Below are 25,900 nucleotides of genomic sequence, written 5' to 3'. Positions count from 1 at the left end.
GTATGTATAATATATATTGTATGAATACACTTTAATAGATAGGATATATACCTGTAACCTGGGGTGAATAGTTCAATGTTGCTTTTAGTGGTGGGAAATGGAGACAGAAATATATAACTGTGACTGCCGTTGAAACGAAGAACCTTTATTTTATGGGTGTGTTACAATATCTTTCAGTTAAACCACTCTGCAGTAAAATGCTTTTTAATATAGTAATCCATTTCATATAAAGAAGACCTGAGAGAATATGAAAACATAACGCATCTGAAGATTTAGGGTACCTTACGGCCTGAGAGGTTATGTTAGGTAAGAAACTGGGGTAAAAGTCATTTTCCGGATGCAGAGGAGAGACACGTGATCAATCCCGCCGCTGTGATTGGCTGAGAAGGCGCATATTAATATGTGGGGCAGAGGTTGTCCAGTTTGTCTACACGGCTCTCACTCAGTGTCATAACAATGCTATTTAGCAAGGTAAGTGTCTTTAAATGAGCTAGAATTCACCAGCATATTATACAGATTTAATCAATTAAAGATTGCGCATTTCAGCTTGTCATTTGTCTGACCTACATCGCCTTTTTTCGAGTCGTTTAATCGAAAGCTTTGCTAGCTAGTAAACGTCACTTGCTAACGATAGCTTGTTAGCTAACGGTTGACGGTGAGGCTGTAACACCTTTGAAGACGCTTTTTCATTGCGTTCAAACTATCTATATTACACATATATGTTTGTACTTGTCATGTATTACCACCTGCTTCCATTCGAGTCATAGAGTTAAGCATATATCTCTCTGCAAGAAAACATCTGTCTAGTTATCTTTGGAAAACCCAGAAGGTCGTTTAAGAAAACTTAGAGGAGGCAAAGTAGACACAGGTTTAAAGCAAAGTAAGGTTTCACGTGGAAGGAATTTGCCTTCAGAAAAAGTATTATTTAAAAGCAAGTACTACAAAGTCATGAAACATAAACTTAAAATAGTAACATTAATCAATATAATATGAAAACTAACAAGATGTACAATGTATAAAGCTAAAGGAAAAAAGTGCATTCAATTGAGAGCATTTTAACTGTTTCTGTTTTCCTAAATTTTGCCAAGAAGCAAACATACAAACCATGTTGTGACAGGACTGCTCCATAGAAGATGTTACATAATTAATCATGCACCTGTGTTTCCTAGTTTAAACAGAAATGGTAGCCCAGAAATACTTCATTACTTGTCCACTTCATTAGGTACAGTCTAGCACAATCCAATGCTGCATTAGTCTACTTTTATAATACCCATACTGTTCAGTTTTTATTGACACTGTTACAGAGGCATTCATTTGATTTTCCTCCAGTATTAAGTCCTAGCCAGTGATAATGTTGTACCATAGCATACTGCATATTCAGAGGTGTTTTTGATATTCTACGCCCTTTGTGTATGTGAGAGAAGGTTCAAGTTTCAAGTCTTTAGTTGTCATGGATAACATTGACAATGGAGCAGATGTTGACGGTGAAATTCTTGTTCTTTGGCTCTTGAATTCTTATTTCTATAAATTATAATACTGTGTTAGGCTGGTAAATCAATATACTGTAACAGTGACAGAATAAATACATAACCTAATCTAAATGTTACCTAATCTAACCCCAACCCTGTGTAAACTGCGGTGTTTTAAGTAGCATAAAGGTGAAGTGTAAAAAAAAAAAAAAAAAAAAAATGTAGTTCAGTACAAGACCACCTTTAATTATGACCTCATTAATAAACATATACTTTAAAGTACTAGCTTTATGAGCCTAATAAAACCAGATGTTATGGCAGGGATGTTGTATTAGACAATCCTACCTAATGAAGGGCCACTGAGTGTGTGTTTTTGCTTACTTTACACAGCTTAAACCAATTTTTTAAAGGGTTATTATCAGTTTTCTGTCTTTACAAATGTTATTTTTATATCAATTTATATTCTCATGCAAAGTATTGCATTAATTCTTGTTTGTGCTGTACAGAAAGTGCAAGGGCATGTGTATGTCATTTTTGGATGTCTGGATAGAAAATGCAGTTGCAGCCTGAGAATTGGGTTCCTTTTTATTATTTATTTTTTTTTTTTTATTGTGCAGCAGATTCATATTTTTTAACCCACATGGTTGGAATGATTCCATCTTTAATGATTCAGGAAATGCCTCATCTGAAAGCTATAAATTGAATTTAATTGGTCTTTGTGTATTTCAAACCTAGCTCTGTATTTTGAATGAAAGGGTAATGCATGAAAAGCACAAACCTGGGCTAGCTAATGTTTTACTAGCAAATTGCTTAAAATAGTAAAAGGTGTGGAAGTGTCCAGGTTACTTTTAACCTTGTTGTTTATTATTGATTTCTCCCTCCATGCACAGATTCTCAAAGCCAGTGTGCGGTCTGGCATCCGGCTGCAGAGCTCCAATGCTGCTGCAGCCCATGTTCCAACATCTCACGGTGGAGCATCCCTCGGCTTTTCATTTGGTGAGCAGGATTTAGAAACCTTTACAGAATTGTAAAGGATATGTTCACATTTTTACATATCTACTTTTTAACAGTACTCGCATGGCCATATGTACAGTGAATAAGTTATTGGTTGCTGTAATTGTTCCTCCTGTCTGTACTGGCTTTTAAGAGATGCCTTCGTAAAGCAACTTGCTTTACTGATTATGTGATGAGAGAAAAAAAATGCACCATCCTCATTTTTTTTTTTTGCAAAGACTATATTCAAAATGTTATGAATAGTATAATACTCTTGTCTCTTCCTTGAGGGAATTCTTGTACTGTCATTTTGGGAAGTACCAACTTGATTTGGCTAACTTTAGACTGCTGACTGCCCCATATTAGCTTCAGCTAGACACAGAGAAGAGACTGGATTTTGTCCCCCATCATTTACATTAGCCCCTTTTACACTGGCTTTAGGAAAGGATGTCTTTTGGGAAGGGATTTCTTTACACTCAGAATGGAGTGAATTAGTATAGCGAACAGTAACTGTTTTTTTATATGCATATGGGTGTTTGAGTATTGGTTTAAACCAGGAATGGGCAGATGACGCACTGTGAGGCTTTGGGGTTTGCTTTTTATTTGTGCCGCAAAAGGTTTGATGCTTCAGGGCTTCAAACTCAACACACACAGTGACATCTGCTGGTTTACAAAACTTACAGCAGCCCTTTAAGACAGAAGCCGAAGTACCACACCCTTTATTTTTAATGGTCTTAGTCTCATATGCATGCAGAAAAAGTCCAATAATCCTGTTTGTTGTTATTAAATCTGCAATACATTTGTAACCAAGTGCTGAATTAAATGTTGATGGTACTGTGCAATATGTTACATTAAAGTAATTACTAAATCTGTTGAATTATTTTTTGCTGACACAGAAAGAAAATGTACCTTATTTGTATAGTTTAGTCCCAGTGTCTCTGTGGGCTCATGTGTTTTATCTTCACTGTTGAAATTAATGTAACATTTCATAATGTGATGTGATTGGAGAAGGATGTTCATCAAATCAGCCTGTTACTTTTATTGAATTAGTACTTACTTGGTATCATGTGGGAATGTTGTTATACTTGTGATTATGCCTCTCAAGTGTGCAGTGCCATATTTCTCAGTCATTCTCCTCTCTTAGTATAGCAACATAGTCTAGCTGCTAAACTTAAAAAACTGAATGAACAATTTGGTCTTCATCAGTTACGTCTTAAACATTAAAGCAGTGTGCGGGAGTGAAGCCAGCTTTGGTGCTTTGCTATTAAACACCTATGTCTATCTCAAACAGACTTGGAAATGTGCTCCTTTTCTTTATAGTGTGTGTTGATGTGCTTATCATTGATCTTCTTGCTGCTTTGACCCACAGAGCTGTCGGATCAGCAAAGGGAGTTCCAACAGCTAGCGAGGAGGTTTGCACGTGAAGAAATCGTCCCTGCTGCACCTGTTTACGACAAGAGTGGTGAAGTGAGTACAGCTCAAAGATTAGGCTGCAGTGAGCGTATATGCACGATTAAATACAGCTTGACTTGATAGTTTACGGACATTAGAGCTGCAAATATCTATCGTGCTACACATTTTGTCCCCGTGTCTTCAAGTGACTTTGTGTGCACATGCTTCAGTCACAAAAGTCACAAAAGTCACAAATCATGTTCAAGTTCAGCAATGAATGGGTGCAACTGGACGTAGACTCTCCCCTTTATTTTAGTTATTGTCAAAGGGCAGACCTTTTACACATACTTCCATTAACAAAATGGTTTCACATTTCAGTTATAGTAATAAAACATTTGTTCAACCAAAAAAGAACCCTTCCATTTTCATTCCTTTAAGGGTCATTCTGACTGATATAAATATAAATTCTCTAATACATAGATACTGTGAAACCGCAATATTTTCTGAGATGGTTTTTGTACAGTGAAAATCTCATACCGTTGCAACCTTATTATATGCATAGTTTACACATTTTGCCTGTCAGAATTGCTCTACTGACTTATTTTGTACAAATATTTGCACATTTCCCTTGTATAGTATAAAGTGTTATACCGCTCAGCCTTTCTCTGCTGCTCTAACGTGAGTTTTGCCTCAGGGATCAACACACAAATTGGTGCACAAAATACACAAAAATAATTTGAATAAGGCTTAAATGTCCTGTCATTTTGCAGTATCCTGTCCCCCTCATCAAGAAAGCATGGGAGCTTGGTCTGATGAACGGTCATATTCCACAGGAATACGGTATGTGTTTTTCTTGCTCATTGACTATTTCAAAATGACCTGCCATATTTTATCTCTTGCATAACATTATCCTGGGTGCACCCTTTGTGGTAGGCTCCGCAGATCCTGACACATCTTATCTTATCAGTTTAGTTTGTTGATGATGTCCTAAACAGTAGCTGCACTTAATAAATATGTATACGTTTTCTGTTTGAAATAGCATCTTTGGTGAAGTGTGTTTTTTTTTCTCATGTGAGTGGAGATGGTTTGTTTCAGGCAAGTTGGCCGACTATTGTTTGAAAACACTGTGAGAAACCATGTTACGTCTCTCTCTTTGTATTCAGGTGGAATGGGCTTGTCAATCTTTGATAACTGCCTCATCACAGAAGAGCTGGCTTATGGCTGCACAGGAGTACAGACTGCTATTGAGGCGAACTCGTTGGGAGTAAGTTGCATTTATCGGGTTTCTAGTGATTCACTTGCTCTTCACCAGTTTTTAAAGAGTGGATTCATTCACTCACAATAACTGTAGTCTTTTAAAGTGTCCACCACTGGGGTTATTTAAAATAGGGGTGCTGCAGATCCCTTAAAGACACTGAATTCATTAATCTACAAATAAGGCCTTAATTAGTTTTAAAATGTCTTAAACCAACCTTTCCAAACATACTAAGAAGTAGGATTTTATGGATCGGTCTTTCCTGACGTTGCATTGTCTCAAATCTAAAAAAAGTTATTAACATCTTTTTTTCTTAAATAGTTAACTAGTATAGTAGGCTATCACTTCCTTTAGCTGTGGGAACCCTGTTGAATATCTGTAATATTGGGAATATTGCTTATTTTACTGATATTAGATTTTTTTTTTTTCCAACTTTGCTGTTTAAACAATACTTAATACGTTGTAATCCCTTGTCTAAATGTATTCCTTTTTGTGCAGTAACGAAAAAATACAGGTAGGGATATTGCTTAAGTACGTCATTGATAAGGACTATTGATAAGAATAGAAATATATATTTTTTTAAAGATTTATTTTGGNGTGGGAACCCTGTTGAATATCTGTAATATTGGGAATATTGCTTATTTTACTGATATTAGACGCAGCAAATGGTGACGAGCCGGAGTTGAACCTGCGACCGCTGCAGCGAGGCATCGCCTCTGTATATGGGGCGCTGGCACTATCCACTACACTACCGACACCCCAAGAGTAGAAACATTAACAAATCGCAACCGATACCCATCTCTGTCCACTGAGTTTCCGCCACCATTTCATAAACATGTTGGCAGTGAATGTCTCAAAACTATCTGCATTGTTTGATATCCAACATGTAATTCTACAATGATATTTCATCAGAGACGAGCACAGTTGCTATTGAGTATTATGGATTTAATTTTCTACTGTCAATATTTCAAGGATGTGCATTAGTTAGGGGTGTGCGATATGGACAAAAAATAATATCTTGATATTTTGGGGGATTTTGAAGATAACGATAATTAGACGATATTCTTTTAAATATGTGTTTTTAACAGCCTGAGTTATAGCTCATTAATTGTTTCTCATGGATGATATTAATGGAAAAATGTTCTTAACATTTCTTGCTGCTTTTTTACCTGCTCTCTCTGTTTGACTCTGGTGACGGCCTTTTGTAGCGTCAATTCCGGGTCCATTTGCAACTGTTCAGATAGGCGTTTGTCCCGCAGACTCACCACAAGCCTGTCCCTCACCATCTCATCATGTAGAGCCCCGTAACCGCAGTGCTCCGCCAGGCAGTGCAGCGCCGTAATGAAACTGTCGGCCGTCTCGCCCGTTTCTTGAAGCCGCTGATTAAACTTTACTCTCTCAAAGATCACATTCCTGCGATTCTCTTCTGCTTGCGTCTCCAATCCAGAAGCAATGTGGAATCTGTCGAAGCGTTTAATCCATTTAGGCCAGTCTTCAGCCTTGAAGGTGAACTTTTCCGGCAGGGAGACTTGAAACTGTGCCATGTTGCCACTTCGTTCAGCTAACTGTGGCTAGGCTAGGTAGCTCCGTAGACGGTCTTCCGGTACTGCGAACTTTAGCCTGACAGGCTGGGACCTATCACTACAGTTGACCCACGTCTTCCGAAGCTAATGTTTGTTTAGCAGCAGGCTGACCTGCCGAGAAGGTGCCAGGGAGAGATCATGTGACCACCTAGGCATACTGCGGCGTGCTGCTGCACACAAGTTACGTAACTCTTGTTCAGTGAATGTGCGGGGTTTCAACCTGGTTTCATCGTGTGTTTTCAGTTGTTTTTGTGAAGTCATTTGCATACTTGATAACGTGTGTTTTCAGTTGTTTTTGTGAAGTCATTTGCATACTTGATAACGTAAATTTGCACATCGTTAAAACAACAATGACGATATTATCGTTAACGATATATATCGTTAACGATATATATCGCCCACCCCTACTATTAATCATAACAATCATTAATAATAGTGGTTGTAGCTCAGTTAGAATTAAGCTCTGTCTCTCTGTGTTTCTCTGCAGCAAATGCCTGTTATCTTAGCTGGCAATGAGGCACAGAAGAGTAAATACTTGGGAAGGATGACCGAGGAAGCTCTTATGTGTGTAAGTATCTAACTGTAGAAAGACATTTTGTAGAGTGGTGGAAAATACAATAAAGAAATCTACTCAAGGAGGTAATTGTGCACTACTTGAGACTCTCAAGTGAACATGTATCTGAATGTCTTTGGGTTTTGAAGGGTTGCAGCTTGAATAAATGGAAAGTTAAATCTTGCCTCACAGTGCTGCACTGTCGATTGACATTATTTCTCACTGTTTAGTTTTTAACCCTATTTAGAATTGTGAAGGGAGAAACATAAGCCCTGATGTATTACTGCTTTACTATTATGTGCTAACACCTGCAAAAACAGAGACAAAAGATACTGCTCTATCTCACATCAGCTCAGATGGCGTTAACTTACTGTGTGGTGTGTTTTCGGCAGGCGTACTGTGTGACAGAGCCTGGGGCGGGCTCTGATGTGGCCGGCATCAAGACCCGAGCTGTGAAGATGGGTGATGAGTATGTTGTTAACGGACAGAAGATGTGGATCACCAATGGTGGGAAAGCTAACTGGTGTGTACTCATTACCATTGCCCTTATTGCCAGTTCATGTTGATTCGATTTAAGATCATTTTGGAGGCTGCACTAGTTTAAGCTAGGTCTACTCAATAACCTTACAACCATGTGTGTACAAACACATACTTAAACGTAATGAATACAAAACATGTTTGTTGCTCTAAAGGTTATTTGAACTTTTATCTGTCTTTCATATTCTTAGGTACTTCCTGCTGGCCCGCACTAACCCAGATCCTAAATGTCCAGCCGGCAAGGCTTTTACTGGCTTCATTGTGGAATCTGACACCCCAGGAATTCAAATAGGAAGGAAGGTATGATTCGGCTGAATTGTTATTTTATTTCTCTAACTCATGAACTCCTTTTGCATTAAGATCAGTAATATTGTTGGAGGTTATAAATGTATCAAAGGCAGATATTTTGTTTGCAAGTGACACATTACCCAAAGTTTCTTATACCATATCTTTCATATTCTTCTTATTCCACAAGATTCGAAGGCACTACCTGTACTGTGCAATTTATCGTCTCTGTTTTGTCTCTTAGAATAATCACAATGGGAATTAATTGTGTAAAATTAAAGAGATACTATGCAGGGTTTTCCTTAAAAGCACTGAGAGTAATCCCTCTCAATCATCACTTAATACCTACTAGAAATGTGTGATGGTGTATTTATCTGCAGAGACTCTGCCCTCTGCCTGTACTTTCTTATTATCCTCTGATTTTCTGTGTTTGGGGCATTTATGGTCTTGTAGCCCCCACGGTGCTCAGGTGTGGTCAGGGCTTTATGAAAAGGTAGCAACCAGCTGCCAGACCTTAGGCAGCAGGCATCCAAGAGACTCAGTGCCCAAAAAACGTAAATATAGCGAGGCAAAACGCCAATTGAAGTGAATCTGGGGTTGGCTTTTATTCAATCTGGAAATCCATCGAACGCCAATTGAAGTGAATCTGGGGTTGGCTTTTATTCAATCTGGAAATCCATCGGTAAAAAAAAAACAACACAACTTTTTTTTTTCTTCCTTTACCTCTGGAGGCACAGCCCGGAGTTTTTCAACTAACGGAAAGTGCAGGGGCCTCTGCGATCGCTCAACCCCTTCACTTCCGGCGGTGCCCCCAGGGAATCGCCGTGTTGTTACAAATACTTCGGGTAGAAAACCAGCAGAGTTTAGCTATATATCATATTTTTCACGTCACTACATCACCGTGTAGACTAATCTGATGTTTGTAAAGTCTATNCCCCCCCCCCAGTCGTCTTTCACAAAAGGCTGCCGACAGATTCTACAATGTAAATTGCAGAATCTGTCTTGAGAGATTGGCTTTTATTTAACTTTTGCTGGTGAGCGTGTTTACAGTCAGTAACCAAATATCGTGCATAGTATAGCTGCAACTAAATGTACATGATTACCTGTACAATTCACACCTTTAAAGCTACAAAATTACTATTTTTTTGCTTCCTTAACCTTAGTGATACAATCAGAGACAGAAACGTGCTGAATGTCCCTCTACTTTGAGACTCTGAGCTCAGAACATTATTTGTAAAAAAAAACAAAACAGAAACAAAAAAAACTTTGCTTTGAGATAAATGCTGTATAAATTATTATTATTATTGTTATTATTATTATTATTACTATAAAGAGTCAGGATGGTCCTAATAATTTGACACTGATATGCGCACCCTAAGGTAACGTGCTTGTGTTTGTTTTTGTGCTTGTAGGAGATGAACATGGGCCAGAGGTGCTCAGATACCAGAGGCATCACCTTTGAGGATGTGAGGATACCAAAGGAGAACGTCCTGATCACAGAGGGAGCTGGCTTCAAAATTGCCATGGGTGCCTTTGACAACACTAGGCCGCCAGTGAGTCCTCTGTTACTGAATCAAAATTGGAAATCAGTAACACAATTTATAAACGTCTCAAAACATGAAGCCCTGTTAATTTGTTATTGAAAGAAACATGAATTAGTTTGTTTAAAACATTTAAAGGATCATTTGGAACATTTGTGTCTATGATGTTTAATAATGTCCTGAATGCAATGCAGGTGGCAGCAGGAGCAACAGGCCTGGCTCAGAGGGCACTTGATGAAGCTACCAATTATGCACTGGAGAGGAAGACCTTTGGCAAAGCTATCGCTGAGGTTTGTTGAGTTCACTGAATTACAGAATTTAGTTGCAATAATAGTGGCAATAAGGTCATTGCTGTAACGACCATGTCAGGTGACCACACAGCTGTACAGTGTTACAGATTACAAAGATGATTACAGGATCAACACGCCCAAATGTCTTCTCCTGTTTCACAGCACCAGGCTGTGTCCTTCCTCCTGGCTGAGATGGCGATGAAGGTGGAGCTGGCCAGGATGGCATACCAGCGGTCCGCCTGGGAAGTAGACCAAGGCCGCAGAAACACCTACTACGCCTCCATCGCCAAGGCCTTCGCTGGAGACATCGCCAATCAGGTGGCCACCGACGCTGTTCAGGTATTCGGAGGCAATGGCTTCAACAGCGAATACCCAGTGGAGAAGCTGATGAGAGACGCCAAGATCTACCAGGTAGGTGATGACGCTGTGCACCTAATCACTGATATCAGGTATTATGCGAAACTGAATTTTCTTTCTTAATTCCCTTTGTAGATCTACGAGGGCACAGCTCAAATCCAAAGACTCATTATTGCCAGAGAACACCTGGGAAGATTCAAGAAATGAAATCTGAAATGAACCTGATTCATCCTCATTCAAATGTACTTGTAACTTTTCTATACATAATGTGTTCCTGAAATAGATCTGCTCGCTTATACTCATAGGATACAGATGCAAAATGGTGTTTGCCTTAACAGCACTTAATTCTGCCTTGTTTTTTTCAAACTGACCCAGACCCTGATTTGGTAGACTGCAGTCCACCTGTCTAATCAGAGAACATCAAAACCTGTCAACAAAACCTGTCCTGTTTCTAAAAGGGTTTACCAAATGAGCTCAGAACTGTGGCCTTATTTTGTGATCAAATGATTTGAGGATCACCACATTCAGGCAAAAGATCACATGACCTTCATGTCCTGTCAGGCTCCAGCTCCTGTAGGTTGTAAATAATGGCAGCCAGGCACAAACACCACCACTGCTCTGATAGCAGTCTGGGCATTGAACTGTAAAGTTGTTTATCTGGTATAAACCTCTGGTGTCTGTTTGAGGACAAGTTGATGATGATAAACTCAGACATATTTGACTTTATAAGTTAATAAGGGCAACCCAAGGCTAGATTGCGTCATTTCGGGGCGGAGGGGCAGGTTCAGCCTGATCTTCAGCCTTTAACTTTTTTAGTAGTGTTGATTTTGGTTGCCATTCTGATTGGCAGCACAAGCATGGTTAAATCAGAGATGATGAGGAGGATTATGTGTCTCAGGTTGTCCATAATGTCAAGATCATGCCTTATTCTGCCCTGACATCCTACCATAAGTGACACACTTGTATTTGGCCATCTCAATTGACCTTCTGCACCCATTCAAAAAATAAAACCCATAAAATAATTCTTCAGACTTTGTGGATGCACCACAGATTTTTCATACAGCAGAACCCATTTAATCTTGATCTGTATACATTTATTTCTCATCAGAATGTGTTAGAAACAGGATGTGTGTCTAATGATATCTTTAACAGCTGTGAAAATGCATGTTGCCTGAAATTTTCTGACTGATTTAGAAATGAGGTCCTGAATTTGACGTTACCACGCAATATCCAGTATAGAGAGGCATCAGATTTACGCCTGATCATGGAGAACCTCTGAACAGTGTGGATGTAACATGTACAGTAGGCTGTAGTTCAGTTGTCACCATCACTTTTTGCCAACACTTACGATGTAATGGTGAATTCATCTTCAAATTTTGAGTCTTGTTTATCATTCATTAAATTATTTCATCCAATGAAGAACTGATTTTATGTTTGTTTCTTTTGTGGATATCGACAATGGAAATAAAAAGGTGATTTCATCTTGAAATTGGATGAACCAAGAAAATCATAATGGTGAAACAGTGTGTGTACAATTGGTTTAACAACCTTAGAGAGGAGTCTAAACTGGTTTCCTGGGGGGGAATAAAAGTTCCCCACTGGGAGGCAAAATCATACAGTACATCAAAGATTAGTATATTTTACGGAACCTCAAATGCACTTTCAAGGGAACCATTTGTCTGCAACCAACTCCAACCAACTTAATTGTTTCCCACTGACTCGTTCCAAACCAGGTTTTAAATTTGTATGTGATGGTTACACACAGCATCGTCACAAATTAATGATCCAGGTAGAAGGCATATAAATGAGGATCCTCAGTGTGTTGTGAGGTGTTGCCAGTGAGCAGAAGATGGCACTTTGAAAAAGCGTTTCTGAATATGGTCACTAATGGGTATGAGAATCCAATTACTGGAACAGATCTTGAGATGTGACTAACCTCCAGCACCAACTGCAGTCGTAGTGGTGGCCACCAGAGGGCACTTAATCACCGTTTCTCCCCTTGGAGGGCACCTTAGCGCACACCTCATTTCTTTATGCTCACTGGAAGGGCAACCCAGGTCATTTCATCATGTTTTTCCAACTAGAAAGGCACCATAGAGCACTGGTTCCCAACCTGGGGGTGTCAGCCCCCAGAGGAGGTCACAAAAGCTTCTTAGGGATGTAAGAAAGCATATTTAAAATATTACAGTAGGCCTATATCTTGACATTTTATTCATTTACGTGGAGAAAACTAAATGGAATTGTAATTTTTCAATGTTTGGGTTCACAATTTGGGACAATTGTGCAGTTTGTCAGTTGTTGTGTTCTGTTACAATTATGCATTGAATATAATATGAAATATCCATAAAATATGTCACTGAGTCAAGGGTCTTCAGTTTACTCAATGATAGAAAATGGGTCCTCTAAAAAGCTTGGGAACCACTGAGGGCACATTTTCTTGCACATTTGGCCACTGCAGAGGTCACTTTATCATGATTTCAGCATCCAGCATCCATGAGAGCACTTATAGGAAAAAAAGGGGATTTTGTTCTGCTTAAACTGCTGCTGGAAATTAGTTTTTATTTATTATTGCTACATAGGCGCTCATCCCAAAGATCATGAGAAGATTTGATTTACCAAGTGGTCAGCATTGTGCCTTGTCCGAGGCAGTCAGAAGGTGGCGGTATTGCACCAAAAACCAACCGCCTTACAAACACACGAAGAAGAAGAAGAGACAACAGAAGAAGCCTGATCATGCGAACATATCCAGAATGGTAACCGGCGTCGTCTTGTAAATGTTATAATTGATTTATGTATTTTAAAGTAACATTGTAGCCGAACTGGTTGGAAAAGTCCGCTTTCTTAATTCTGTCCAACGTTGGCGTCACATTGAACGCCAGTATGTGAAAGCAGCTAACCATACCAGAGAGGCTAAAATGTAGCTAGCATCAGTGTTAGCATGTAGTTAGCTCGTTGACAGCCCAGCCTGTCAACAACTCGTTTCCTTTTTCATTTAGCTACATAAAAGGCGTTTACTCTGTATCAGGTCTGACAGCGACAGAATGGAGGTTTCAATGTTAGCTAACTGAAACACGGTGGGTTAAAATTGTGGCGTGTTTGAAATGTTTTGATGTGTTCAATGACAGGGTACCCAAGTGAAAGATGTCATCATTAAGCCTGACGCTCCCAGCACACTGCAGCTGGACAAACACGCAGACTACATCGCTGCATACGGCTCCAAAAAGGATGACTATGTGAGTAAATGGCGATCTTATGTGCTTTCTAGAGAACACGTCTGTCCACATCGACTACTTTTATGTGCTTCTGCTCTGGGGCTGTTTTTACATTGTGTAGGTTAGGCAGACTACATTAATATAGACAGAGGTGTGTTTCCAACTCTGTGGCAACAGTCTGGGGAAGACTCTCTTCTGTTCCAACATTACAATGCTCCCGTGCTCCAAACCAGGTCTATAGAGAAATGGTTTTCCCAGTTTGGTGTGGAAGTAATTGACTAGCCTGCACAGAGCCCTGACCTCAGTATCACCCAACACTTGTATGATGAACTGGAACACCAGACATCAGTGTTGGACCCCCCTGCAGCCAGATACACAAATCTGTGGAAAACCTGAAACCACCTTCTCATCCTCATCACACCAGAGGAAAAAACAATTTATGTGTTCATGTGTTATAAATATTTCCAGCAAAGTTACACATTTTTTATTACAACAAAACAGAATAAGAAATATTGATAAAATAAAAATGCATAGGTTTTTTCTAAGAGGCACCACTGTAGAAGTAGTTTTGGATTTGATTACAGACTTTTTCCCTTTTATGTGAAGGATGGGCTAGCACTTGTATTTTAAAACTGTAATGGCAGGACATTTTGAAAACACTTGTATGCCTTCATAGTTTCTACAATTTATAAAAATGCATCCCGGAGCAGAGAGCAGTAAGATAGCAGATGTTACCTGATTGTATAAGTGGTGTAATTTTAATTTTACAGTTGCAAATATTAAAATAAAAGGCCCTTTGTCCAGTCAGCAAACCTAAAAAGTATGATGACTTTGTTGCTATTTGTGGGTATATTGGAAAATATTTGTCATAAGTTTGGTATTAAGCTCCCGCTGTATTCATTTCTGGCTTTCAATTTCACATAAAACCCTGCCTGTATTGTACAGTTAAGCTTTTTCTATGTTCATTATACAAAATTTGGGAGTTTGCTCTGTTATGCAATGTTCACAAACTTGTTTATTCTTTTAATAACTGAACAACAGGAAAACCCCTTTCCCATACCATAAATAGGTCCTCCTCTACTGCTTATTCATGTCCTGCTTGTAATTGTCCAGGAATATACGCTGTCAGAATACCTGAGGATGAGCGGCATCTACTGGGGGCTGACAGTGATGGACCTGATGGGGCAGCTGCACCGGATGAACCAGCCGGAGATCATAGACTTCATCAAATCCTGTCAGCACGAGTGTGGAGGCGTCAGCGCCAGCATTGGACATGACCCCCACCTGCTGTACACTCTCAGCGCCGTCCAGGTGACTCTTTAGACAGTCAACATGAAATTTGACAACTTGACGGAATTATTTTTTGTGTTCTCATCAACTTTATGATGGGAGTGGTTGGAGAGCTGTTGCCAAACAGAAAGACAGTACTTTGCTGGGATTTGAGGTCGATGAGTTGTCATCTTCAATACCATGAATCAAAGGCAGAGAATGTAGAAAGCAAAATTTTAAATATATTTAAATTCCTTTTTAATCCTGATTACGAAATTATAAAGTAAATGTGATGCTCATTGTTTTTTATTTATTAGTTTCACTGGAATCTCTTTTTCTGTCCTTTTATGGCAGTTTCAGGGGTTAGTACTGTATATTTCACTCACTTGAGCAGCCTCATTACACTGAAGGAGTTTTATGATTATAGTGATATTCTATATAACTCCCAGCAAATCATCTCAATTTGTCTGTTAGCCTTTAATTTCCTTTAATTAATTTCCTTGTAAATTAACCTGATTGCCCTGCAACCTTTTTGTTTTGTCTTTTTCTGTTTTTGTTTTTTTTTTGGTCTTTTTATTTTTGGCAAATTACTGTATTATTTTTGTCTTCCTTAGATCCTGTGCTTGTATGACAATGTGGATGCGCTCAATGTGGACAAAGTGGTGGAATACATCAAAGGACTGCAGCAGGAAGATGGTTCATTTGCAGGGGACAAATGGGGTGAGCACGATTTACTCTTATTTATGTTTTCTCATGAAACATTTGCTTCTTACATGAAAAAGAAAAAAAGGAGCGAATGAAAAGCACACAAGATGTTTAGCATAGGGGATCAAATAAAAGGCAATGATAGCCTGCACTTAGTATCACAAGTTAAATTATTTTCAAATGTATTATTATGAATATGCAACTTAAATAATTGCTGCCATACTAGGCTTGCAGCTAAAATCCCAGTAAAACAGTGTAATAGTTCTCATTTATTTAAATTATAGTTTGCTTCAAATATGAGTGAGAGAACCAGTCATAAGAATCAGCTGATGACATATTTGAATCTGCAACATGTTCACGGTTCAGCATTTACGCCAGTGCTTTTGTAGCTGAATAAATACATTACAAGAACACTGATGCTGGACAAAAACAGCTCCCCACCTGCCGTGTTCCTGTAAATAATAAGAGACAATGTACACATACACCCAGCTCTCCTCCATCTTCTTCTACTTCTGTTGAGTTTTATGGCGGTTGACATCCAGTATTAGTAGTGCATTACATCCATCTGCTGGACCGTCCTTTGCCCCTTCTTTTCCACCATTTCCCTGGCATGTGTGAAAAGGCTCAAGATGGAAAGTGTGTAGTTTACTGAGAACTAAGTGTGAAAAGGGCTTTATTATAATTACAGCTCTTTGTCTTTACAGGAGAAATAGACACAAGATTTTCCTTCTGTGCAGTTGCAACACTTGCATTACTGGTATGTATATCATGTACAGTTTTTCTCCAAGTTTTTTTTTAACACTTAATAGTCTGAAGATGACTCTCTGTCCTCCCTCTCCTTTCAAGGGCAAGATGGATGCAATAAATGTTGACAAAGCTGTAGAATTCGTCTTGTCCTGTATGAACTTTGACGGAGGTTTTGGCTGCAGACCTGGTTCAGAGTCTCATGCGGGTCAGGTGAGTCCTCTGATGTACTCATAGAGTGGTCGCTGTGGGAGTTTCTCTTTCATCTATTATTAAACAAAAGCAGCAACATTCAAAGTTTAAACCCAAAGAAATCAGGTGTTAAGTTGCTATTTCCACATAAAATTTATCAGACAGTTGAATTATTATTCACACTTCACAAATGTGAGGCTGCAGGCTGGTCTTGTGGGAGTGAGTCTGACCCATAACTGAGGGACTGTCACTCTGGAAGGTGGCTGGTATTACATTCACACCCCTCTCGAGCAGTGACATGTTAAAATCCTTCTCACATATAATCTCTTTGGTCTTTTCCTTTCTGTCCATCAGATTTACTGCTGCTCCGGCTTCCTGTCGCTCACCGGCCAGCTGCACCAGGTGAACGCTGACCTGCTGGGCTGGTGGCTTTGTGAGAGGCAACTGCCATCCGGAGGCCTCAATGGACGACCGGAGAAGGTTTGTACTCTCCAGATGCTGTACTGGGAGATTAAATGCCTCCTGGTCATTGTTAAACTTTTAACAAATCAGTACGAAGTGATTCCTGAAAGAGTTGTGCTGCTTTGCTAATTCTAATTTCTTTGGGAATTTATTTTTAGAAACGAGAGTTCTGTAAACCATGGGTTTCTTCACATTGGAAGAGTTTAAACTGCAGTAAATCTACTCTAAAAGTAATTTAGACCTCAAAATTAGCATAAGTAGTTCAGGCATTTGTAAAATATAATGGTATATCTATATCTGCACACACCGCCAAACATATTGAAGCTAAAATGTAGCTGCAGTACTGACCCAGCTCTGGTTTTCTTTGTCTCACTCAGCTTCCAGATGTGTGCTACTCGTGGTGGGTTTTGGCGTCACTGAAAATCATCGGCAGGATCCACTGGATCGACAAGGCCAAGCTGCGATCGTTTATTCTGGCCTGTCAAGACGAGGAGACGGGAGGGTTTGCTGACAGGCCGGGAGACATGGTGAGCTGTCAGACACTACTAAATCCTGTATGCTGCAATGGAAAGGGGAAATGTGTTAGACCTGTCTTTTTTCCAAAATCCTGTCTCCTCTTTCATCTCATACAGTGGTGTGAAAAAGTGTTTGCCCCCTTCTTGATTTCTTACTTTTTTGCATGTTTTCCACACTTAAATGTTTCAGATCATCAAACAAATTTAAACATTAGTCAAAGATAACACAAGTAAACACAAAATGCAGTTTTTAAATGAAGGGTTTTATTAATGAGGAAGAAAAAAATCCAAAGCTACATGGCCCTGTGTGAAAAAGTGTTTGCCCCCCAGCTCCTGTTAAAACATAACTGTGGTTGATCACACCTGAGTTCAATTTCTGTAGCCACACCCAGGCCTGATTACTGCACACCTGTTCCCAATCTAGAAATCACTTAAATAGGACCTACCTGACAAAGTGAAGTAGACCAAAAGATCCTCAAAAGCTACAGACATCATGCCGAGATCCAAAGAAATTCAGGAACAAATGAGAAAAAAAGTAATTGAAATCTATCAGTCTGGAAAAGGTTATAAAGCCATTTCTAAAGCTTTGGGACTCCAGCGAACCACAGTGAGAGCCATTATCCACAAATGGCGAAAACACGGAACAGTGGTGAACTTTCCCAGGAGTGGCCGGCCGACCAAAATTACCCCAAGAGCGCAGCGACGACTCATCCAAGAGGTGACAAAAGACCCCACAACAACATCTAAAGAACTGCAGGCATCACTTGCCTCAGTTAAGGTCAGTGTTCATGACTCCACCATAAGAAAGAGACTGGGCAAAAATGGCCTGCATGGCAGAGTTCCAAGACGAAAACCACTGCTAAGCAAAAAGAACATTAAGGCTCGTCTCATTTTTGCCAGAAAACATCTTGATGATCCCCAAGACTTTTGGGAAAATATTCTGTGGACTGACGAGACAAAAGTTGAACTTTTTGGAAGGTCTGTGTCCCATTACATCTGGCGTAAAAGTAACACCGCATTTCAGAAACAGAACATCATACCAACAGTAAAATATGGTGGTGGCAGTGTGATGGTCTGGGGCTGTTTTGCTGCTTCAGGACCTGGAAGACTTGCTGTGATAAATGGAAGCATGAATTCTGCTGTCTACCAAAAAATCCTGAAGGAGAATGTCCGGCCATCTGTTCGTGACCTCAAGCTGAAGCGAACTTGGGTTCTACAGCAAGACAATGATCCAAAACACACCAGCAAGTCCACCTCTGAATGGCTGAAGAAAAACAAAATGAAGACTTTGGAGTGGCCTAGTCAAAGTCCTGACCTGAATCCTATTGAGATGCTGTGGCATGACCTTAAAAAGGCTCGAAAACCCTCCAATGTGGCTGAATTACAACAATTCTGCAAAGACGAGTGGGCCAAAATTCCTCCACAGCGTTGTAAAAGACTCATTGCAAGTTATCGCAAACGCTTGATTGCAGTAGTTGCTGCTAAAGGTGGCCCAACCAGGTTTAGGGGGCAAACACTTTTTCACACAGGGCCATGTAGCTTTGGATTTTTTTCTTCCTCATTAATAAAACCCTTCATTTAAAAACTGCATTTTGTGTTTACTTGTGTTATCTTTGACTAATGTTTAAATTTGTTTGATGATCTGAAACATTTAAGTACGGAAAACATGCAAAAAAGTAAAATCAGGAAGGGGGCAAACACTTTTTCACACCACTGTATAAGCCTGCCTGCACCTCCATGATCACATGCTTTGTCTCTCTGTCTCTTATATACTTTCAACCTGTCTAAAGGTACGAGGTAAAAGTTAACTTGCAGTAGTTAGACAGGAAACTTCTTAAGCACTGGAAGGTTTTAGATTAGATTAGCTTTAAATCTGTTGTCATTGCGAAGAGTACAGGTACTGAAACAACAAAATGCAGTTCAGCATCAAGCCAGGTTTGCAGAAAGATCTTAAGTGCAGAGTAACGTACAGAATAAAATATAGAATAAATGAAATGTAGAATAAACAGTTAGGGGTATAACTACATTAGAAAATTACATTTTCTTAAGAAACAACCCCATTTCATCTGCCTTGGAAGTTTTGCCCACGTCCTTGAACGCCTTCCAACCGAACTCAACTCTTCCGCTCCCTCCCTTTCTGCAGGTGGATCCTTTCCACACTCTGTTCGGAGTTGCAGGTCTCTCCCTTCTCGGAGAGGAACAGATCAAGCCGGTAAATCCTGTTCTGTGCATGCCTGAGGATGTACTGCAGAGGATCAACCTGCAGCCAGACCTCCTCAGCTAGCCCTCTGACGCCATCATCAAACACACACACATGCTCACACCCTGCTGCCCTGCTGAACACCCCAACTACCATGGCTGGATGTCAGGAGCAGAGAGAGGACCACCACACATCTCAGTGTTAGCTGAAGTCTACAGACACATTTTAGGTGCAGGTTTCAGTCTCAGCTCACTAAGGACAAATAGAGTCACACAGTTCTGACTTGATCCATCTGAGTCTGTCTTTACACCGTCAGCCACTCATTATGTTATCAAGTCACTTTGGTTGGTTTTACTGCGGTTCGGGAAAGAGTTTTTTTTTTTTTTGTAAAGTGTGACTTTCATTGCTAAATCCCATAAATCACAACACAACATTCCTTAACTTTTCAACTTACTCACCACGTCAGTTTGAGGGAAAACGTGTGACAAACTGGCATGGAACTCAGTCGTGCATCTCTTTGTTGCTCTCATCACCTTTTCAGGAAGTTATTACTGTACTTAATTATTGGCCAGAGACAGAGGCATTGATTGTCTCTGCTATTTCATGAGCGTTACCTGAATGGCAAAGGGATACTCAGTTTGACTTGACAGATTTGTGCATTTGAAACAAATCAAGTGTGGAGCAGGGACGTATGAGCAACTTTGCTCTGTGATTTCAATGTGTTTTGGGGCCTGAGACACTTGACTGGTTTAAAGACAACACATCTGTGTTTTCTCTTTTTGTTGGAGGGCTCTGCCTTTTTCATGCACCCACTGTTAAGAATCAAATAACTTGCGCATTTGAGAAGTGAGAGCATGTGAAGGGCAAACTGTCCTCATCCTGTTTACACTTGAGCAATCACACTACCACCATGCCAACAGGTCTCACAACTGGAGATACAACACGAGACTTGTTGCGAACAAAGATAGTTTTATTAGAATATCTTTAGTTTACAGTATGCACAGAAAATGTTTTGGGCAGGACGTTGAGGTTGGGGCAGCGTTTTGTTTGTGACACCCAGAGGTAAAACACATGGCAGCATCATCATCTCTTGCCAATTATATTTAACATGTTAGCCACAGTATCAGCAACATTATTTATTTAAATCCATGTAACTGAGTCCAGCTTTGTTATGCAGCTGTGGACAGATGTTCAGATTTGACACCACACTGTGTAAAATCATTAAATCTAAATATCTTTCGCTTTGATGTTTCTCAAGTGTCTCTTTATGTGTACTAATTTGGTTCAAATTCTTTTTCCTTTCAGGACTAGCTGATCTTTATATTGCTGTACTCCTGTTGTCTTACAGAATGCAAATTGTATCTGTATAACATAAGTGTTGATGTTGTTACAGAAGGTAAATGAATCACATCAAATCAATTAGTTCTCAGGTTGAACCCAAATAAAGTGACTGATAACTGATCAATTTATCAATTGACATTGTTATGCAAAATTAATATTGCAGTTCTCAAGGAACTGTGCTGCCTAAAGGCTATTAAAATCCTAACAACAACTCACAACCTTATGTCTTGGACAACTTGTTAAACTATCAGTTCTCATCTTTGTGTTGTGGGGATGGCTCTAATCCAGAAAGCTGCTCACCGTTGTCACAACTGTATGTGTGTACATTAATGTAACATATTTGTTATCATAGTTGGCAATAAATGTATGATTGCCCCCTCAACTGCCATTTAGTTTGTTTTTACTCGAAAGGAGTTTAGAGAGCATGTTTATGAATGAGATTTGCCACAGAGCTGGTATTTAGTCAAGATAAATGGGGGATGTCTAACCCAGGTCATTTTTGTCACTGGATATCACCAGGGCCCAGTTGTTCAAAAAGATCAAATGGTCCAGATTTGGAAATCCTATGTTTTGCTGTCCGGGATCAGATAATCAATTTTACTTTTGTGCCATTTTTTCAAGGCAACATTGAATTGGATCACCCTGATCCAGATACAGACTTGTCAAGATTACCAACGCTGGATAACCAGTGCTTTAAATGGGACCTTATATCACAATATATATAAATATATATAAAGTCTGCCAGACTGATTATTTCAGAATCTTTTTTTTTTTTTTTTTTTTTTGTGGGACTGGTAGTGCTCTTTCAGGATTTAGGCTGCTGGCAATAAAGACAGTCAAGCATCTCTGTGAAGAACAAGTGCCCTCTGTGTGAGTAAATCCACTTGAGCGGGACACATGTCGGGGGATGCAAGAAAAAAAAATGAATAAATAAATGTCATGAGGTAAGATCCAATGGCTGTGATGGTGTGGAGTGTTGAAACAGACAAGAGGGCATTAAGTATTATGTGCACTTTCACTTCTTAAGTCAAAGTGCTGATAGCAGAGTGTGGAAATACTCCACTACAAGTAGGCTAAAAGCCGCATGTATTATCAGCAGATTGTAGATACATGTATATAGCACAAGTGTGTTTGCATGAAATGGTGAAAAAGATTGAGGTCGGCTTTGTGTACCATGTTGCCCTCTGACATATGCCATTTCTTTTCCTTCTCTCAGAGCCCTCTGGCATATGCCAGTTATTTGTCCTCCTGTGTCTGTCTTGGTGTTTCGTCTGCCATATGCGCTGATCGCTTATGCCCTACCAACGACTGCGGTAAAGCCAGCCGACGCTTCCTTTGGCTTGGTCAAGTCAGCTGCTCCTAAATTTTAAGTACGCCCGTATTGCGACCTTTACGGTAAATGCACAGAGAAGAAAGATAGAAAGAAAGTTAGCGAAGATACTACAGTGGGGACCAACTTCCGTATTTCAAAATAAAATGAAGAACATTAAAGAGCAATTGTGTCACGTGACCTGGGAGCTATTGAGCAAAAAAAAAAAGGCAAAGGTTAATTTTTTTTCATGTAACCAACATATTCATATAAATTATAAAACTGCAAAAATTGGCATTAATTAAGGAAGGTAAAATATCTGCATCTGCTTTAAATGTGGAAACCACTGGTTCACGTTTTGATGTTGCCAGTAATTTGAGGTTGTTGCCAAAGTTTGATGAAAATGATGTGGAAACCTTTTTTTTGTTTGTTTGAACGTGTTGCTGATTCAAGATGCTGGCCTGATGAGGAGAGAACTTTAATGTTACAGTGTGTCTTTACAGGTAAAGCACAAGAAGCCTATTCTGCTCTATCTTCTCAGGACTGTAAAGACTACGATACGGTAAAATCAGCTGTCTTAAAAGCTTATGAGTTAGTTCCTGAAGCCTATCGCCAACGCTTTAGGGGCTGGCGAAAGACAGGTAAACAAACGCATGTGGAATTTGCACGGGATGTAATCTCACATTTTAATCGCTGGTGCTCCTCATCTGGTGTGAAAACATTTGATAAACTGTGTGATCTGGTTGTTCTAGAGCAGATTAAATAGTCTGTGCCAGATTACATCGCCACCTACATTAATGAGCACAAAGTAACATGTCCCAGTGAGGCTGCAGTGTTGGCCGATGAATATGTCTTAACACACAAGCGCATCTTTGGTGATCAATATAATAAGGATAAACCTCAGAAGGTAGATTCTTGGAAGTTGGAACCACAGCCTAATGGGAAAGGTGATCCAAATGTGTGTAATTATTGCCATCAAAAACGTAATTGGAAAAAAGAATGTCCTTTGTTAAAAGACAAAAGCAAAGTGTTCCATGTGAAATCAGCTGGTTTGGCTGCAACTATTTACTCCCAACTTTGGGGACTCAGAAAAACTGGTGGCTCCGTTTCAAATGCAGGTTAAGCCAATAGACACCTGAGATTGATTTGGGTTATGCTCCATTCATGTCTGATGGTTTTGTAAGGTTAATTGGGAGTGATGAGAAAGTCCCAGTCAAAATATTGAGGGACTCAGGAGCTTTGCACACTTTTGTGAGGGAGGCTATTTTGCCCTTTTCACCAAGTTCAGACACAGGGAGCTGTGTTCCAGTTAGAGGGATGGGCCTACAAACTATTTTTGTGCCTGTGCATAAAATGTTCTTGTCCTGTGATTTGGTACAGGGGGAGGCCAAGGTTGGTGTTCGCCCCGAACTGCCAGTTGAAGGAGTTGACATCATTCTGGGAAATGACCTGGCAGGGGGTTGGGTATGGCCAGATAATGTAAGACTAGACAGTCTTCAAATACTTGTATCATTACAACCAAATAAGACATGTGCTACATCCCTCGAACTTCCAGAGGTCCCTGAACCAGAGCAGGCAGTTTCTGCAGCCTGTCCTCTGGAACCGCAGAGGCTCAGTGAATCAGAGCTAGCATTGTCAGTCTGTGTCGTGACTCGTGCGATGACTGCTGCTCTGGCTGATAGTGAGGCAGTTTTGGAAAAGTCTTGTGATGTGAAAAAGTTTGCATGGTCAATGCCAACTGATCTGTGTGTTTCTTGGTCAGAGCTGGTGAAAGAACAAAGAGAGGACCAGTCTCTGAAGGACATGTATGACCAGGAAAAATGAAACAGGGTTATTTCCTCCTGGATGACCTTTTGGTTAGGATGTGGGCTCCTCATGGTGAGATGTTCAGTGGTGATCCTATTGTGCAAATTGTATTGCCTTCAAAATTTAGGACATCAGTAATTCAGACAGCTCATGATAATGTTGCAGGACATATGTGTAAAAAAAAAAAAAAACCTACAATCGTGTGCTTTAGCATTTTTTCTGGCCGCGTGTAAAACGTGATGTTTCTGCATACATAAAGACATGCCACACTTGTCAGGTTACAAGCAAACCTAATCAAACAATAAAACCTGCTCCTTTGTATCCAATACCTGCAGTGAGTCAGCCATTCGAGCACCTGATTATTGACTGTGTGGGTCCTCTTCCCAGGTCTAGGTCAGGTTGTTCTTATTTGTTAACTGTCATGTGTCAGTCAACTAGATATCCGGCTGCTTATCCACTACGTACCATATCTGCAAAATCTGTTGTTAAGGCCATGAGCCAGTTCATATCTGTGTTTGGGATTCCCAGAATAATACAGAGTGAACAAGGTTCAAACTTTACATCTCGGTTGTTTGCGCAAATCCTTAAACAACTTCACATAAAGCATAACAAGGCCTTAGCTTACCACCCCCAGAGCCAAGTTGCACTTGAGCGCTTTCATCAGCATTTAAAATCATTGCTGCGCGTTTACTGCACAGAGCTCAAAGCAGATTGGGAGGAGGGTTTGCCATGGCTCTTGCTGGCAGCTAGAGAAGTTGTTCAAGAAAGCACAGGATTTAGTCCTAACGAGCTTATTTTTGCGCATACCGTTCATGGTCCCTTGTTTGTGGTGCATGATCAGTGGATGTCGACTGATCCTCCACAGAACTTGATTACTTATGTTAATGGTTTCAGGCAGAGGTCACGTGACACAATTGCTCTTTAATGCTCTTCATTTTATTTTGAATTACGGAAGTTGGTCCCCGCTTTAGCATCTACTATCCACTAACTTTCTTTCACTCTTTTTTTCTCTGTGCATTTACCGTAAAGGCCGCAATACGGACGTACTTAAAATTCAGAAGCAGCTGACTTGCCCAACCCAAAAGAGGCGTTGGCTGGTGGAGTGCCAATGATCGTATCAGCGCATGGACAGGTGAACCTGGCCATGTTCCAGATCATCCTGGGCATGTTTGCGCCTTACATGGACCAGACGGATCTGGACGTGTTCCAGGTAAGCTTGGCTATACTTACTGGACCAGTGGTGACAACCATGTCTTACCACAGAGTATGGTTGGTCGAGCTGTATTTAAAGGGCTCCAGTCTCCTGGACATCTCACTCACGGTGTTCACTTTCTTTCTCTGGCTATTTCCATGTGTGACACACTCTGCCTCTTTTACTGACTTGCCACACACTGTTTTCAGAATTGAAATAGCTTTAATTTTCAAAATATTGGCTCTGATTTGCTTGATTTGAGGCTGCCGCTTGGAATTATGGGTAATTTCCAATAATAAGTTGTAGGATATGTGTATGAAGAATTGATATATCCATAAAATGGGAACTTTTATCAGTGATATGCTGACTGGTGAGGTGGGCAGTGACAGACATCAGCTGTTGTCTAGCCACAGCTGCCACTGTAGCACTGTTGAGTTGGTTTGTGTGTTATAAACTCAAGCCGTCACATTATTTTATCGCTTTGTTATGTTTCTGATTTGGCCACTCCTGTCATGGAATCCAAATGTCATCAACACTGCGCAAGGTGGCAGAGGGAAATGAGCTGCAGTACCCTTTTCAACCACATGAAGGTGTCAATGGACTGGTGGCGCTCTTTCAAGATTTAGGCTGCTGGCAATAAAGACAGTCAAGCATCTCTGTGAAGAAAAAGTGCCCTCTGTGTGAGTAAATCCACTTCA

General features: G+C 40.1%; 2 protein-coding genes across 2 annotated transcripts; both read left to right on the top strand.

Moving 5' to 3' along the window:
* The first annotated feature begins 370 nt into the window (after positions 1-370).
* On the top strand, positions 371-11,677 carry acadm (acyl-CoA dehydrogenase medium chain). Its single transcript, XM_050032444.1, has 12 exons — positions 371-471; positions 2,360-2,465; positions 3,832-3,929; positions 4,625-4,694; positions 5,018-5,118; positions 7,180-7,260; positions 7,638-7,768; positions 7,974-8,082; positions 9,480-9,620; positions 9,803-9,898; positions 10,061-10,309; positions 10,391-11,677. Exons 1-12 carry the CDS (start codon positions 457-459, stop codon positions 10,460-10,462), a joined length of 1,269 nt encoding a protein of 422 aa, XP_049888401.1. The 5' UTR covers positions 371-456; the 3' UTR covers positions 10,463-11,677.
* Positions 11,678-12,949: 1,272 nt separating this feature from the next.
* Positions 12,950-21,277, top strand: rabggtb (Rab geranylgeranyltransferase subunit beta). Its single transcript, XM_050033239.1, has 9 exons — positions 12,950-13,008; positions 13,381-13,488; positions 14,581-14,778; positions 15,351-15,456; positions 16,146-16,198; positions 16,288-16,398; positions 16,732-16,857; positions 17,217-17,366; positions 19,498-21,277. The coding sequence occupies exons 1-9, from the start codon at positions 13,006-13,008 to the stop codon at positions 19,636-19,638; spliced, it is 996 nt and encodes a 331-aa protein (XP_049889196.1). The 5' UTR covers positions 12,950-13,005; the 3' UTR covers positions 19,639-21,277.
* The last annotated feature ends 4,623 nt before the right edge of the window (positions 21,278-25,900 follow it).

Source organism: Epinephelus moara, chromosome 21 (genome assembly GCF_006386435.1).
Source record: "Epinephelus moara isolate mb chromosome 21, YSFRI_EMoa_1.0, whole genome shotgun sequence".
In the NCBI taxonomy this organism is placed as follows: Eukaryota; Metazoa; Chordata; class Actinopteri; order Perciformes; family Serranidae; genus Epinephelus; species Epinephelus moara.
Note: the sequence above shows the minus strand (reverse complement) of the source record. Positions and strands in the feature narration are given on the sequence as shown.